This window comes from Octodon degus, unplaced genomic scaffold, assembly GCF_000260255.1.
Source record: "Octodon degus isolate 3935 unplaced genomic scaffold, OctDeg1.0 scaffold00113, whole genome shotgun sequence".
In the NCBI taxonomy this organism is placed as follows: domain Eukaryota; kingdom Metazoa; phylum Chordata; class Mammalia; order Rodentia; family Octodontidae; genus Octodon; species Octodon degus.
Window position 1 is genome coordinate 4,106,767 of NW_004524689.1, and position 17,063 is coordinate 4,123,829.

At 46.6% G+C, this 17,063-nt stretch overlaps 1 protein-coding gene across 1 annotated transcript in view; it reads right to left on the reverse strand.

Moving 5' to 3' along the window:
- The window catches only part of Dnajc11 (DnaJ heat shock protein family (Hsp40) member C11), a 129,760-nt gene that overhangs the window by 99,469 nt on the left and 13,228 nt on the right, over positions 1–17,063 (reverse strand). The window contains exon 2 of the mRNA XM_023699380.1: positions 11,870–12,047. Within this exon, the coding sequence (XP_023555148.1) occupies positions 11,870–12,047 (178 nt within the window). The remainder of the gene's footprint in view (positions 1–11,869; positions 12,048–17,063) is intronic.

The window sequence follows — 17,063 nt, forward strand, 5'->3', positions numbered from 1 at the left end:
GCAGGATCTGCTGTCTGAAAAAGCGCTGGCAACCCCGAAGTGCACCAAACCCGGGGCGCGCCCCCCAGCACTAGACCCTAGATATCCTTCCTCAAAGACGGGGCCGCCAGTTCCCTCCGCCGAAGGGAAACCTCATGCACCCTCATCCTCCTCAAGCCTGGTTCCCTGTGTGGTCTAATGGCAGTGCCATCCCTACCACAAGCGAGGAGGCTTCCTCGGGAAAAAAAATCTCACCCTCAGTGGAGGCTTAATAGCCTGAAGGATCTAGTTCAGTAGACACAGGATTCTTTTGTGAAGCACTTTCCAAATGAAGCGCACACTTTGGGATTAATTAAACTCTTTTCTAGCTGCCTGCCAGTGTAACCTTTCTTTTATGCTTCTTAGGGGGGTATACGAGTAAAAAGTCAAATCTATTATGTTCATGACTCAGAGGGAAAGATCTGGGACGAAATTACCTTACGCGCTTTTTTTTTCTTTTTCTTTTTCTAAGTTGTGATCAAATAAAGAGCTGTCGGAGCTTGTGTCACAAGCAAGGGGTTCAGCCCAAAAAGAGCGGCGTGGTATTAAAGCACAGAAGTCAAAGGGAGGTGACACAGATGATGGCGTGGGTCCCCAGTCTCCTGGCACCCTGTCAGGTTGGGGACACAAAGGAGTAGGCGAAAGTTGAGTGCGGACTGTTCCTGCCCTCCTGTGTGTGCTGGTTCCAGCCTCGCTGTGTTTTTGAGTGCATGACTTTTAATTAATTTTACAGCTAAGTCTTTTCGTCTGGACAATGTCACTAGCCCAACTCTCAGCTGACTGGGGAAAAATCTGAATCAGTCATTAGCCTTGCTTAAGTGCAGACAGGGTTATCTGGCCGCAGCAGGAGATGTGACAAGATTTCAGTGCGGGGACATCTTCCTGGAAGAGCTGATCCAGCGCTCCTGAGCCCCTGACAACCTTTCTTCCATCCTTCTGCTGCTTGACTTTAGGCTCTATGATAGTTGGAAGATTTGTTTTTCTAAGAGTTTTCTTTTTCTTTTTTCCTGATACTGGAGATTGAACCCAAGATTCCCCAGCCCCTTTTATTTTTATTTTGACACAGGGTTTTGCTAAGACACTGAGTTGCCCCTGTTGGGCTCAAACTTTGATCCTCCTGCCTCAGCCTCCTGAGGGCTGGGATTCTAGGTGGGCATCAGTGTCCAGCTCAGTTGAATGGTTTAATGGGTATTCCCAACACTGGATAGGCAGCTCTAAATCCTTTCAATATGGGGCATTTTTTTTAATTTAATTTTTTTTATTTATGTGTGTGTGTGTGTGTGTGGCCAGCCCCGCCCACCAGGGGGTGGGGCTGGCTGGCATGTGGTGCTGGGGGATTGAACCGCGGTCCCTGTGCTTTGCTAAGCTTGTTCTAAATAGGTGCTTTAGACCACTGAGCCATCTCACCAGCCCAATATGGGGCATTTTTGTTCCCCCAGAAAGATAATCCTATCTTTGTATCACTCTCCATTCTTTTTCCTTCCAACTCGTGGCAGCTACTAATTTCACCAGTCTTTGTTCTTTGTCTTGTAGCTGGTCCATCTACTAGGTGATTTTGATTTGGCTTTTCTTAATTATTAATGATTTTGAGTCTTTTCCTGAACTTTTTGGTCACTATTTATTCATTTATTTTTGTGTATTTGGTACAGGGTCTCACTATGCAGCTCGGACTCCTAGTGATTCTTCTGTTTTCAGCCTCCCCAGCACTGGGATTACAGTCGGACACCACCATGCCTGGTCTTTGTCTATTTTTATTCATTTGTTTATCCTGTGATAATGGCCAGTGGAAGCCAGGGCCTCAGTTACGCTAAACAAGAGCTCTACTGCCAAACTGCGTCCTGGCCTTCATCTATTTTCTTTCTTTCTTTTTTTCCATCTATTTTCAAGGTGAATTTCCTGTTTATTGTTGAGCTGTAACAATTCTTATATATTTCGTACACTAGACCAGATCAGATAAATGATTTACATAGATTTTTTTTCCCATTCTAGGTTTATCTTCTTATCTTTTTTTTTTTCCCCAGTGCTGGTGATCCAACTTGGACCCTTGCCCTTGCCAGGCAGGTGCTGCTGAGCTATGTATGTCCTGGCCTGTCTTCTCGTCTTGATGGTGTTTGGAATCGTCAAAATTGATTGTTCTTATTAAAGTTCAATTTATTTATTTATTTTTTGTTGTTGTTGGTAATGCTTTTCATGTTATAGCTAAGAAACTATTGCCTATCCAAGGTCATGAAAGTCATTCCTGTTTTCTTCTAAGGTATTTATTATTTTGTTTTGTGACAAGGTCTCAGTATGTCGTTCAAGCTGACCGTGAGCTTACTACGTAGCTCAGGCTGGCCTTAAATTCAGGGCAATCCTCCTGCCTCAGCCTCACCAGTGCTGGGATTATAGATACGCACAACTATGCCCAGTTTAAAAACTTTCATTTTTAGTCTTTTAGATTTGACTGTTTTATAGGGATTGCTTTGAATTTGTGGAGTACTTTGGGGTATTGCCACGTTAGTGTTGTCAAGTACCCTAACCTAGGATCACAGATGCCATTATTTGGTTTTTCTTGAATTTCTTTCAGTGAGAGATAGTGTCCATATTTTTTAGTTTTGAGTTTCTGATGCAATTATAAATGGAATTGCTTTCTAAATTTTGTTTTCCTATTATTGTTCATTGCTAGTACACAGAATGTACAACCGATTCTTGCATATTGCTTTCCCTATCTGATAGCCTTGCTTGAAATTATTAGTTCTAATGGTGTTGGTGTGTGTTTTTGCTTGTGCATGTGTGTATTTTCTGTGAGTTTCTATATGTGATATGATATTATACCATCTGTGAATAGAGATGGTTTTAAAAAAATATTTATTTATTTTTGTGGCAGAACCGGGGATTGAACTCAGGCCCTTGTGCTTGCCAGGGAAGCGCTTATTCCACTGAGCCATCTCCCTGGCCCCTAAGGCAGACCTGAGACTCGAACCTATGACCTCTTGCTGTAGAGCCTAATGAGTAAACCGCTACGCTATCTCTCCAGCTGGTTTTAAAATTTAGATGCTTTTTTTTCTTGCCTAATTTCCCTGGGTTAGAACCTTTGGCACACTGTCTAGTGGGGTTGGTGGCAGAAAATATCTTTGAGTTACTTATTTTTTCTTGCTATACCAGGGAATCCAATTCCCCTTGCTCTTGGAAGGCAGGCGGATGTGCTGCTGAGTAATCTCCCCAGTGTTCTGCTTGATACGTTGTGTCAACTTGAGAAGTTTAGAAGTTTCATTAAGTGACTCAGCAGAGAGCCAGCATTCTTAGTTTGTGAACATCCTCATCCTGTGCAAGGGGAGGGCCTGGACACTGTGCGAGTCCTACACCCCCAGCCCAGGGTAGACTGCGTGTAACATAAGGAGGGGAGAGAGGCTGGCTAGGAGCCGCCGCTGTGGCCCTTTCCTTTGCTCTTTGCTGTTTTCTGCAGCCGTGAACTGCAGTCCTCTGCCATGTGCCACTCTGCCTGGGAGCCAGCCGAGTACTGACTGAAACCTCTACAAACGGTGAGCTAACGAAACCTTTCCTTCCCTAATTTTGAGTGTTGGGTATTTCGTCCCGGCAATAAGTAAAAAGTAGCTGAGGCACCCGGCACCCGGCTCTTTGAGTTACACTTGATTTCAGAAGAAGAAAGTTCAATCAGCCATCATCAAGGGTGACATTAATTGGGTCTTTCAAAGGTGGGAGTTCCCTGCCAGTCCTGTTTTGGGGAGTGCTGTTGATGCCAAAGGGTATTGGGTTTTGTCAAATGCTTTGCCTGCAACTATTGATGTGCTTACTGCAATCTCATCTTTACTCAATTAATATGGTGTATTATGTGGATTGATTTTCATATGTTAAGCCAACATTGCATCCTGAGATAAATTCTATTTGGCCACATAATCCTTTTTATGTGGTTCAATTTGCTGGTATTGCTAACATTTGATGGGACTGCTGGATTTGATTTGCTAGTATTTTTTGTTTTTTGACGGATATTTGTACTATATGTGATTTTCTTGTGATACCTATGTTTGTTTTTAGTGTTAGGAGATAGAGTGAGTTAGGAAATATTCTATCCTGATTTTTTTTTTTTTTTTTGTATTTTTTAGGGAAGGGTCTTCAGGGTGTTCAGAGTCTCATTACTAGATTGGACTCATAGTGATCCACCTGTTTACAGCCTCCCAAGAGCTAGGATTGCATGCACCACCATGCCCAGTCTCAGTTTGCCCCGGGGATGGGGCTGGCACAGCAGGCCCAGAGATTGAATCCGGGCCCCCTGCGCCTGCTTGTAGGTGCTTTAATCCGCTGAGCTATTTGGCTGGCCCCTCCTGCTTTTGTTTTAAAAGAGTCTATAAAAGATTAGTGTTCATTTTTCTTTAAACATTTGGTAGAATCTTGTGACTTGTGGGCCTGGGCTTTTTGACTATGTGTTTGCTGGGGTAATTTTAATGTCTGTCTGTCTTATCTCTGTCTCTGTCTCTTTTTTTGAGGCAAAATCTCTCAGTAGTTCAGGCTGGCCTTGAGCTCATTGTGTAGCATAGGCTGGCTTCGAACTTGAAGGGATTCTCCTGCCTCAGCCTTCCAAGTGCTGGGATTATATGTGTGTGCCGCCAGCCCTGGCATGGCAGTGGTAATGTTTTTGGTAACTAATTCAGTCCCTTTAGTTGTCAGAAGTAGTCAGACTTTTTGTTTGAGTTGCTTTTTAAGTTTCTCCTTTTTTCTTTATTCCCCCCCCCTTTTTCTTAATGTCTGATACTCACGTTGTTATTTTAAATTCTTCTCCAGTCACTTTTCTAACTTTAAATAATGGGACTGTGTTTTGATCTCTTGTATATCAACTGCCCGTAGTTTCGTCTGATTCTCTACTTTGTCAGTGAGGATATTTTTACCCCTTCCTTTGTTTCCTTCTTTCTGATCACAACGCCAAGGGTTGGGAACCTTTACACTCTGTCCTGCAGCACAGCCAAGCCTTGGGAACTGTCTACATTTTAAATATAAAAGTTAAAAGCCAATAAATGGCTTTCTATGATAATGCTAGCCTTGGGAGTGCCTGATACCTTACCCAATACTGAACTCTCTCATTTTTCCAATTCTAAAAAAAAAAAAAAAAAAAAAAAAGCGGTTGCATTAAATCCACTGCTTCAAATTATGTCACAATTTGGACCCTTATTTCTTATATACTATTTTTTTTTTTTACATTTACTAAGAGAGGAGCTGATACCCAGCTTGTCTTTATTGGAAGGAGACTTTGCAGCACGTCTGAGGGAGTCCACGGGGGCCAGCGGGCCGGCTGCTGAGGCCCAGCTGGTAACAGGCTGCCCAGCTTGGGCACCGCTGGGCCTCGCCTTTCTGCAGCCAAAACCAGATGGCAACGCTGTTGCCCCCTTCACAGGTGCAGCCCGCTATTCACTTGTTGGTGGTGGACGGAACTAAGTTAGGGTCTCCCTTGGTTCCTGAAGCCCCCTTTGGGGCCAGTACATTGGGTGGGTCCAGTCCCTTCTGGGCTGCCAGCATGACTCTCTTCACGCCAGTTGCCTGCTCCTCAGCAGTAGGGATGTCACCTCCCGAAGCCACAGAGGGGCTGGCAGCAAGCCACTAGGCCGCAGGCCCTCAGGACCCACGCGGCCAGTGCTCCAGCTTCACAGTGTAACCTTGAAGCCATCACACCCGTGACAACTTGTGCCACTTCCGGAACAGGCTCCGGAGGAAGCTCTTATGTACTGTTTGTTTTGTTTGTCTCTGTCTGTGTGTCTGTGTCTGTGTGTATGTCAGTGTGTGTGTGTGTGACTCTGTCTGTCTGTCCGTCTCTCTCTCTTTCTGTCTCTGTCTCTCAACAGGGTCTTGCTATATTGTCCAGGCTGGTCCTGAACTCACTATGTAAGTCAGGCTGGCCTCAAACTTTTGGTGATCCTCTTGCCTCAGCCTCCTGAGTTGGAGTGCTGGGGTTACCCATGTGCACCCCTGCCTACTGCCAGACTTTTGATGTTTTTCTAGAAGGTCTAATTATTCTTTCTTTCTTTCTTTCTTTCTTTCCTTTTTGTCTAGAATGAATTACCTTAGTTTTATCCTCAAGTCTTCTTCAAGCTCTTCGTAATTCCACCGATTCTGCCAAATCTCCCCTTTAGGAGGGATCTTCCCCACCAAACTGCTTTCCTCTGCAAGCTGGGTGGTTGCCCGTTGCCTTCCCGCAGCTCTCGGAAGCGTTCTCCTCGGGCTGCCTCTAACCCCGCACCTTGCTCCTGCCTCTGCTAAGTCATCTCGGTTCCCCGAGCTCCCTTGCTGTAGTTACTTTCTAGTCACCGAGACATAAAATGCAACTTGCAGAATATAAAGGGGAGAGGTTTATTTTGGTTCACAGTGTGTAAGGGTTTTAATTCATTGTTGGCTGGCTCCAAGGCAGGCTGGCATGTCACCTGCCAGAGGAGAAACAGTCCCTGGAATGGCAGCAGGAAGTGGGGGGGAGGAAGAGAGAGAGACAGAGAGAGAGAGACTGACCCAGACTGAAACTGAGGCAGAGACAGAGAGAGACAGAGACAGAGATAGAGACAGAGAGAGACAGAAAGATAGGGAGAGACAGAGACAGAGAGAGACAGAGAGAGATCAAGGGAGAAGGAGGGGAAAATGCTGCCAGGCCACGCCCCCACAGACTTACCTCCTCCCAACATCACTTTTAACTATAAAATCAGCGGACTAATCCACCGATGACTGTGACAGCCCCAAATGCCCCACCTGTGAACACACAAGGCCTTGGAGTTCATCTAGATAGGAGTTGTAACTCCCTTCTTTCCTATCGTTGTTTCTTCCTTCTCTTCTTCCTCTTCTGTTTCTCTTTCTCCTTCTCTTCCTTCTTTTCTTCTCTTTTTCCTTTTCCTCTTGTTTTTCTCCTCCTTCTCCCCCATGCTTTGTTCACTTCCTCTTCCGTTCCTCCTTCTCAGGGTCTCACTGAGTTGTCCAGGCTGACCTGAAACTTGTCATCCTCTTGCCTCGGCTTCCCTGGAGTTCTGGGATTATAGGCATGTGCCCCCATACCCGGCTCTAGTTCTTTTCTTTCCAGATAATTTTTTCTTCTGTATTTTTTTCTTCCTGTCATTCTAGAGGTTGACCTTACCTCTGTCTCTCCATCTCTTAAAGGAACATCCCAGATCTTTCCAAAATATAACCTCAGTAGAATTTAGAAGAAAATGAACTTGTACTGAAAATGTGTCTCAATATTCCAGAAAATAGATGTGACGTAGAATCAAGGCATCAAGTTCATTGTGAATTTCTTGTGACTTTCCTTTGGTTTTGACTAACTATCCATCGTGTGCGCTAGATCCAGTTTTGAATTTAGTATCATTGTATGGAGTTCAATGAAGAAGAGGGATAATCGAGGTCAAAACTGCTACATACAGGGCCGAGTAGATGGCTCAGTAGAATAAGCCCTTCCCTGGCGAGCGCAAGGATCTGAGTTCAATCCGTGGTTCTGCCAAAAAAAAGTAAAAAAAAAAACCCTGCTATATAATTAAGTCCTAGTTTTTTTTCCTCCTACCTAAAATGGAAATGTAAAACTGTACTTCTTTAATATTGAAATTAATCCAAATTTTGATAAGTCTATAGCAAGTATTTAAGGGAGATAATTTAATGCATAATCCCTGCTGAGCACTCATTAACCGTAAGGCTGTCTATTCAAGTGGGCAAAATTTGTATTTGAATCAGGGGTGCCTCTCTGGAAATATTTTGGCTTCATTCAACACATTAAAAAGAAGAGAGAAAGAGAAAAACAAATTGACTGTGCAAATCTGCTTTGTAAGAGGGAAGCATTTATTGTAAGCAGTAAATCTAGAAATCTAGCTCACACACCCACAAGTCCTCAGGGCAGGCGGGGTCGATGCTTAGGTGCTGACAGATTTCATGAGGCTTACTTCATGTTACGAAGTAAATGGTTCCTGTTTTAAACTCTGCATTAAAATTTCAAGACAGAAAGAAATTAGGGTAAGTTGAGGGATAAATCATATAAAAGTTAAGATGGCTGGATGTGGTAGCCCGCGCCGCTGCTCTCAGCTACTCCAGAGGTTGAGGCTGGAGGATCAAGGTTCAGGGTCAACCTGCTCAATTTGGCAAGACTCTGTCTCAAAATAAAATTTTGTATTTATTTATCTGTTTGGTTTTTGAGACAGAGTCTCACTGTGTATTCCAGGCTGGCTTTGAAATTACTATGTGGCCTGGGCTGGCCTCAAACTCTTGATGATCCTCCAGCTCCAGCTTCCTAAGTGCTGGTATTACAGGTGTGCACCACCATGCTCGGCTTCCAAATAAAATTGTGAAGCAGGTTCGGAGTGTAGCACAGTGGTTGAGCACTTGCCTACCCTCCTTGAGGCCCTTGGGTTCCACGCTAAGTAGTGAAAAATAAAAGTTCAGCATCATGGGCTGTTCGGCATCGTGTGTGTTTTATGATTTCCAAGAACTAATTTTTGCGTTCATCAGCATAAGCTTTTGGCAAAACATGCAAATAAGCCACAAGAAAAATTAACAGCTCATAAAATGCTTTACTTGCCTGTCATTCTCTCTGGTGGTAAATAAGGAAGAAAAATCCCTAATCTTTTCCCACCTTCTGGCTGAAATAGTTCACATTTCTAGGCAAGGGGATGGCACACATTTGCGAAGCAGAGTTAAGGACAGATGCTGCACCACGGATAGCGCCTGTCGCTTAGAACTCGCAGTTGGTGTATCGGAGGGTCCCTCCTTTATCTTCAGGGCAATAAAAACAGTAAAAAATAAAGGCGTAGAGGCTGGGGAGATGGCTTAGTAGAATAAGTGCTTTCCTGGCAAGCATAAGGGCCTGAGTTCAATCCCTGGTTCCGCCAAAAATAAAAATAAAAATAAATAAAGGTGCACTTTGCCCTTGTGCAGTCACCATTTTTATCATTTTTGACCAGTGCCCACTCCTGCTTCTACCCTCACATTGTCCCAGGCTCCAGTCTTCAATATTTATTTATTTACTCTGTATATTTAATATTTAACAATCTGTATCCTATAAATAATAGATGTGCCCGTCTTCACAACTGCACATCAGCAGCAGATTTTATTGTTGACAAGAGTGATGACGTTCTCTCACCTTCTTAACTTTTTATGTTACTGTTAATTTTCCCGTGGTGGCTAAGAGCCCTGGGAGGGGTTTGGGATGTTCTGGAGAGAAACGTGCTGCAATTATCCAGTTGGAGCGGAGCACCAGGGAGGCTTGGATGACGCCATGAACGACCGTGCAGGCAGTTGGAGGTCACAGACTCCTGTGGCGCTGGAACCATCTCTGCCTTCCCAGTTGGGTGAGGTCACCAGAAATTTCTACCTGCCTCCCAAGGGCTGGGCTGAGGCCCTACTATGCTCAGAGAAGAACCAGAGGGACAGATGTCTGTGAAGGGACCCTGCCAAAGTCACCCTGCTAATTCTTGGCAGAGCAGGTGAGATTCAATTTAATTGAATAAATGATTGGAAAACATTAAGAAGTGGAGTCTTGGCTGTCAGAAAATTGAGGACAGCTGGGCAGGATGGCGCACGCTGGTGCTACCTGGGACGTTGAGGCAGGAGGAGTGAGAGGGTCGTGTCCAGCCTGGACCTCTTATTTAGCAAGAGCTTCCCCCTCCATTTAAAAAAATAAAATAAAATTTAGATTGTATGACTTTTCTTGCTGAAAATTTTTACAAATGGACTTCTCTATCATTTATAATAAAGTCCAAACTCCTTACCAGGATTAAGAAGTCTGATTCTTGGGGCTAGTGAGGTAGTTCAGTAGGCTAAAGTGCCTGCTGAGGCAAGCTTCGGCATAGTGGGGGACAGCGGTTGGATTGGTTCCTGCCAGCCCTGCCCCCAGGGTGGGCTGAGCCTGCCAGAGTCCAGGTGTGGTGGCACATGCCTGTAATCCCAGCACTTGGGAGGTGCAGGCAGGAGGATTGCCACTGGTTTGAGGCCAGCCTGTGCTACGTAGTGAGACCCTGCCTCAAAAAAACCAAACAAAAATAATAAAGTAAAATGAAAAGGAACTGAATGGCTAGGCAGAGAGACAGCTTCTGCAGTACACAGGGGAAAGAGGGGAGAACACGATGGCCCTGTCTTTTGTTCTTGCATTTTCAGAGCACTGTTGACAGGTGTTGTTTGATTTTCACGACAACTCATGTGATGCTGCAACAGCTATGATTTTTTTCCACGAGGAAACCAGAGCTCATAGAAGCCAAAAAGCCTTGCCCAATTTTACCGTGTCACCCCGGCAGGAGTGGAACCCAGGCCTGGCCATCGCCCCGGCACCTTTTGTAGGAGGCTCCGAAATTGCAGAGTCAAGCTGGAAACCACAGTGGAGGCGGCGGAGGAGATTCTGCTGATCCCATGGTACCGGTGGCCAAGTAGGAGTTTGGAAACAAGCTCCCTCGCCTTCCCTCCCCGGTTTCCTTTTCCCTCTTGTGCAATTTAACTGCTGACAATGCGATGGTTTAGAGCATTAGGCTCCATAGTGGCTTCAGCCTGTTGTCGGGAACAAGGCAGGAGGATCCCAGATCTTGTTAAAGAACTCTCTGTAGCGTTTAATTGTGTCTGTGGGGAGGCCTGGCTGGGGGAGGTGAGACTGGGGTCCGGGTGTGCACCGAGGAGGGGCTCACATCCAGGCCCCTTTGCTGTCTCCGGGGCTGGGCTGCCCTCCTCCAGTCCAGCTCTGGCCTCAGGTGCTCCCAAAGCCTGCTGTGGGGTGTGGGGTGTGCTAGGAGGATAAACCCAGCCTCTGGGAGCCCCCGGGCCATTCATTTACTTTATTTTCTTTTGGTTTTTGACTTTTTGAGGCAGTTTCTCTGTGTAGCCCAGGCTGGCGTGCACCTCACAAGGATCCTCCTGCCCCAGTTTCTTGAGTGCTAGGGCTACAGGCATGCTCCACTAGGGCCAACTCACCTCCATTATCGCTAGGAATGGGCAGAGGCGCTTGGCTCCCCATCCTGTGCCAGGAGTGGACTCAGTTTACCCCAGTGACTAAAACGCCGGGATGAAGTCATTCTCTTCCCCTTGCCAGGACTGTCACCAGAGAAAGTGGCCTCTGGGGAATGATGAAGAAAATGAGGGGATTCTTTCCCTGCCCTTGATACTGAGGCCGGCAGCTTCTCTTTCCCACCCAGGGTGTGGTTTCCATCCCTGGCAGGTGGGGACAGCCCGGCCACCTGTTCCCTGCAGACCAGTGGGCAGACGTGCTGTACTAAGTCAATGTGGGCTCGGCACCCGCTGCTCGAGCTGGTCTGCTGTAGAAAGTAAGACGGACCAACGGCGTGGCGGACAGTCGCCTTAGCCGCCTGGGCCACCACATTAGGGACTGTGAGGAGGGACCCTGTGTGCTTCGCAGCACGTTTGTATGCAGCAGCGCTCCTTAAGTGGACATCTGGGTGGCGGCAAGACTCAAACTTTTACTACCCAGACGGAAAAGGCCTGCGTTTTATGCATGGGGAAACGCCAGGGCTCTCCTTGCGGGCTTTCCCGGGTTTCCTATTTAGAAAGAAACCTCCATGATCGTCAAAAGACGCCACGCCAAAACAACAGTTGGTTTTATCGCAGTCACACAAACACTGAAAGAGCCAGCCTCGGATCTGAAGAGTGTTTAAAAAACAACAACACTTGGCAACTGTGGCGCCGTTTCTCTCTGCGCAAACGGCGGGAGACGAGAAGGGTCCGCAGGTGACTCGTGGGTCGGGCTGCCACGGAGCCACGCGTCCACGGGATCCCCTCTGCAGTATGCGTGCGTGCTAAATAAAAAGGGTTCACCTGAACATGCACGAAGCTCCCCCAGGTGCCGAGAAGAGAACGCACAAGGCAAGTTTCTTCTGCGCCACACTCCAACTTCCGGGTTGTTTACCTGTCCCGAAGGTACCAGGAGGAGAAAGGGCGGCTGGCAGGAGTCTGAACATCGACTGGAGTCCTGAGCGCCAGCGCGAGGCAGGGCTACGGCCACAGCCGACGAGCTGCCAGGCTCCTCTCCTGGGGCTTCTGGTCGGCGGGGCTGCAGCGGGGACCCCAGTTTCCGGGTATGCGACCTAAAAGGCGACGCACCAGAAAGGATGTGCCTGACCCTACTTCGCTCTTTTTTAATTTTTTAAATTTATTTATTTGTTACAGGTTCTCACTACGCAGCTCGGACTTATAGTGATCCTCCTGTCTCAGTCTCCCCGGTGCTGGGATTACAGGCGTGCACCACCACGCTCAATTTGGGGACGGCACTGCACACCCGGGATTCCAGGGCTGGCACGGGATGCGGTACCCGGGATCAAACTCGAGTCCTTGTGCTTGCCAGGCAGGCTTGTAGACCGCAGAGCTATCTCTCCAGCCCCTATTTTGCTCTTTATGTTCAAGCCCCACCTCCCAACCCTGTGCCAGGAATTGACTCAGTTTACCCCTAAAGGAGAGAGAGAGAGAGAGAAGCTACATCCCCTGCCCAAAATAATTAAATGCCATTTGAAGGGAAACTCATATGATGTGAGATCTCTTTTTTTTTTTTTTCCTGAATCAGTAGAAATAATTCTCAGATGCTAAGGAGAGAAGAGTTTTAAACTTTTAATTTTATTATTACTCCATGACTATGTGCTATTTAAAAATTTATTATTGAGCAATATTTTTCTTATCTATTTTTCAGATTGTTATTTGTACTCAGATAATGCTAACTGAATAACAATAATTTTAAAAAACAAGATTGCTGCTTTTATTTATTTTGTGGTACCGGGGCTTGAACTCAGGACCAAGCACTTGCTGGGCAAGTGCTTATTCTACTAAGCTATCTCCCTGACCTGAGAATTGCTGCTTTTAAAAACAGTACATTTTTAGCCAGGTGTAGTGGCACAGGGCTAAAATCCCAGCACTTGGGAGGCTGAGGCAGGAGGATCACCATGAGTTCAAGGCCATTGGCTACATAATGGGTTCAAGACCAGGCTGAGCTACTTAGTGAGTCCTTGTTTCAGAATCTCTTTTTAAAGTTTAAAAAAATAGGTAGTGTATACCTGTTTAAAGGGATATCCACTTCTGCTGCATCTGATTTCCTAGCATCCTTCTGGTATTTATGGAACTGACCACACTAAGCACAACAGCAGAAAACCCTGAGGTCAACCAGTCCCTTGGCACCACGGCCTCTGATGGTCTCTGGCAGCCCGGACTCTGATGATCAGGGTGACAGGGCTGTTTTGGTGTTTTCTGGTTCCCTTTAGAAGCTGCTGGCTAACAACTTATTAATGGGGCACCAGGTTCCGTCTCAGTCCAGGGATGGCAGGATGAATAGAAAGCACACTTAAAAAAAAAAAAAAAAAAAAGCCAGGGTCTCTCGGTGCAGTTCAGGTCTGGCTTTGATCTTACTATGTAGCCCAAGCTGATCTCAAATTCATGGCAGTCCTCCTGCCTGGGCTCTGCACCTCCTTTGTCACCTGTCTCCCACTTTCCCCTTGGCCGCCCCATCTCTTCCTGAAACAGTGTCACCTCCAGGTCTTGGACAGGCTGAGGATGCCAGAGCAGTTGTCTGTCATACCACACCTGCCAGTGACAGTTGAAATCCTTCCGATTTCCACCCAGCAAGTCTCCTGCATTCTTCTTTGCTTCTTTTCTCTCTCTTAAATGTATTTGGTATAGGGTCTCACTGTGCAACTCAGGCGCTTTCAGCCTCCCCAGTGCTGCAGTTACAGGCATGTACTACCATGCCAGGTCTGGTCTTGGTGGCCAGCTCAGTGCCCCCAGGGTGCAGGGCTGGCGCAGCATGTGGTATCAGGGATCGAACCCTGGTCTCTGCGCTTGACTAAGCAGGCTCTTAGTCGGCTAAGCTATCTTGCTGGCCCTTCCTCAGGTGCTTTGATCTTTTCTCAAACACTCCAATGGTTGCCTTTTCCCGTTGTTCCCCGTGAAACTGCTTTTGAAACTGGAAATCCTGCCCCTCACTCTGTTCTCCTATTCTCTTTCCCTGCCTTTTAAAAAAATGTATGTATTTGGTACAGGGTCTCACTATGCCTCCCCAGAGCTGGGATTACAGGCGTGCGCCCCATGCCTGGTTGTGGGGCTGGCACAGCACATGGTATTGGGGATCAAATCCAGGTCATTGCGCTTGCCAGTTAGGTGCTTAGACGCTGAGCTATCTCCCCGGCCCTCTCCGCCTTGTTTTTATTTCCCATGACAATTACTGCTGTCTGATTTGTGTGCTTTTTTTTTGTTGCTACCAGGAGTCAAACTCAGGACCTTGCGCTTGCGAGGCTGGCGCTCTGTCACTGAGCTGTATCTGACCCATGCATTTAAAAATGTTATTATCTGCCGCTCTGGGCACGTGAAAGCCCACTGGGGCAGGGGCTTGTCTGGGTCTGGCCCAGGGCTGGCCATGAAGACAATGCCTAGGAGGTCCTCCTCGTGGTTGGTTTGGCGTTGGCACTGGTACCATCTCCGTTTGTCTCAGGAGGTTCGGGTAAGCCTTAGGGCTGGGCAGCTTTACGAAGCCCTGCTCGTTCTGTTCCCCCCTGCCTTCCTGTGCCACCAACACACAGGCATGTCACCCATGCCTCTGCTTCAGAAGCTAATGGCTTTCCCTTTTTTGTTTTGAGACATGGTCTTGCTATGCAATTCAGGTGGGCCTTCAGCTCACTGTGGAGCCCAGGATAGCCTCAAACTTGGAGCCCAGGCTGGCCTCGAACTTGCAGCAATCCTTTGCAGCTAATCTTTTTTGAGATTAAATCTTTTGTTTGTTTGTTTTGCAGTCCTGGGAGCTGAACTGGGAGACTGCATGCTAGGCAAACACTCTACTATTGAGCTATGTCCCCAGGCCAATTAAATAATTAAGTATTATGTATGGGGAAAATCGCACAGGATGTGCCATCAAATTTTTTTTTTATTTCCCAGTTATGGGAGGCAATAATTCTCAGAAGCTAAGGAGAGAGGGCACTTATTTATTTTTATTTATTTATTTTTTTGAGAAAAAGTCTCGATATGTATGTAGCCCAGGCTAGCCTCGAAGCAGTTTTCCTGCCTGGGCTTCCCGAGTGCTGGGATTCCAAGTGTGCGCTACCTTGTTCAGCTGAGAGGGGATTTAAACTTTTACTGTGTTATTATTTATTATTCAATCACTTTGTGCTATTACTTAAATTATGTACCATTGACCAATATTTTCTTTTTCTTCTAGAAATTTAAATGTACTCAGAAGGTAACATTATTTCAATAATGATTATTAGGACTGCTGCCTTAAAAAAAAATATACATTTTTAGGCCAGCCAAATAGATCAGCGGATCGGATTAAAGCGCCTATAATCAGGTGCAGGGGCGGGGGGGGGGGTTAATCCCTGGGCCTGCCATGCTGGCCCCACCCCTGGGGTGCGCTGAGACAGCCATTGAGACTGGGTGTGGTGGTGCGCTCCTGTAATCCTAGCTCTTGGGAGGCTGTAAACAGGTGGATAACTATGAGTTCAATCTAGTAGTGAGACCCTGAACGTCCTGTAGACCCTCCCCCCCCAATTTTTTTTTAAACGGGTGTTGTGCAGTGAGATAGCTCAGTGGACTAAAAGCCTACTTAGACAAGCACAGGAATCAGGGTTTGATCCTGGCAGCATGCCAAGATGGGGCATGGTGGCACAGGCCTGTAATCCCAGTGTGGGGAGGCTGCAAACAGGAGGATCACTACGAGTCTGAGCTACATAGTGAGACCTTGTATCAAATACATAATAAATAAATAAATAGGTAGTATATACATGTTTTAAAACTCTAATCTGGTAGTGTGGGGTCATCTGCAGTGTCACTGTCCTATCTCTGTCTCTAGGTTCCTCTGGGTCATTTTATTTTTATTTATTTATTTATTTTTAATTTTGAGACAGGGTCTCACTGAGTTACTAAATTGCCCAGGCTGGGCTTGAACTTGTAATCCCCCTACCTCAGCCTCCTAGAATGCTGGAATTATAGGTGAGTGTCCTCACACTAGGATTTCTTTTTTTTGAGCCCACCTTGTTCTGCACCTGATTTTTTCACATTCTTCTGCATCTTGGCAGTTGTTCCGGGTCAGCTCACGGGTGTGCAGACTTGTCCAACTTCAGGCGCATAACCAGCGTCCTTTGGGCTTTTTCACCAAGCAATTGGGAGGAGAGAGCGCCTAAGCTGCGGCAAGGGTGGCGTCGTGTCTGCGAGACCTGTTTCATCCATGGGTCGTGCCAACGCCCCAATCTGCTTCTTAATGTACTTCTGCAGATTTTAATGCAAAATCATGTGTTAAAACAGATGCTTTAAGCAGATGCACCTGGTGTATATCGAGACCTCCCCCCCTTCTGCAGACTTGTGTGTCCCAGTTTAGAAAGGGCAGGTGTATGCCTGCGATCCCAGCACTAGGGAGGCTGAGGCAAGAGGACTGCAGCGGTTTGAGGCCAGCCTGGGCTATGTAGTGAGTTCAAGGCCAGCCTGAACAGCATAGTGAGACTGTCTAACAAAAGGAAAAGAAAACCCAAACCAAAAAGTGGACATGTAGACGGCACTGTGAGTCACCCAGAGGTGTTGGAGGAAGGCAGGACAAGATTCTCGGCACCTCCCAAGGACAGAGGTGCTGGCATTCCACCACATCAAGCGCCTCTCATGGTGCAGATCGTGCGGATCGGATGGGAGTGGCACTGGTCCCCGTGCTCCGTGCTGTGTCCCGATGACTTGTCCCTGCTTCTGAATGTATGGACCAGAAGTGCCCCAGCCACCTGCCCAAACCATGAAGGTAGAAATCCCTATTATAGGGGACAAACCACAGCAAGGTGTACTTGCAGGGGACATTTGTGCTTCACCTTCTGCCAGTGTGAAAGGCCTGGAACTGTAGTGTTCATTGACAAGGCTGGGAATGGCACCTTTGGGAGCAGCAGGGGAACTCAGAGCACTTTTTTTTTTAATTTTGAGACAGCACCTGGCCAAGTCATTAAGTTGCTCAGGTTGGGCTCAACTTTGCCATCCTCCTGCCTTGGGCTTCCAGGATGAAGGATTACATGTGTTTCCTGTTTTTTTTTTTTTTTTTTTTTTTTTTTTTTTTTTTTGCTGATCAAAGGATTGAATTTAGGTCCGTGTTCTTGCCAGGC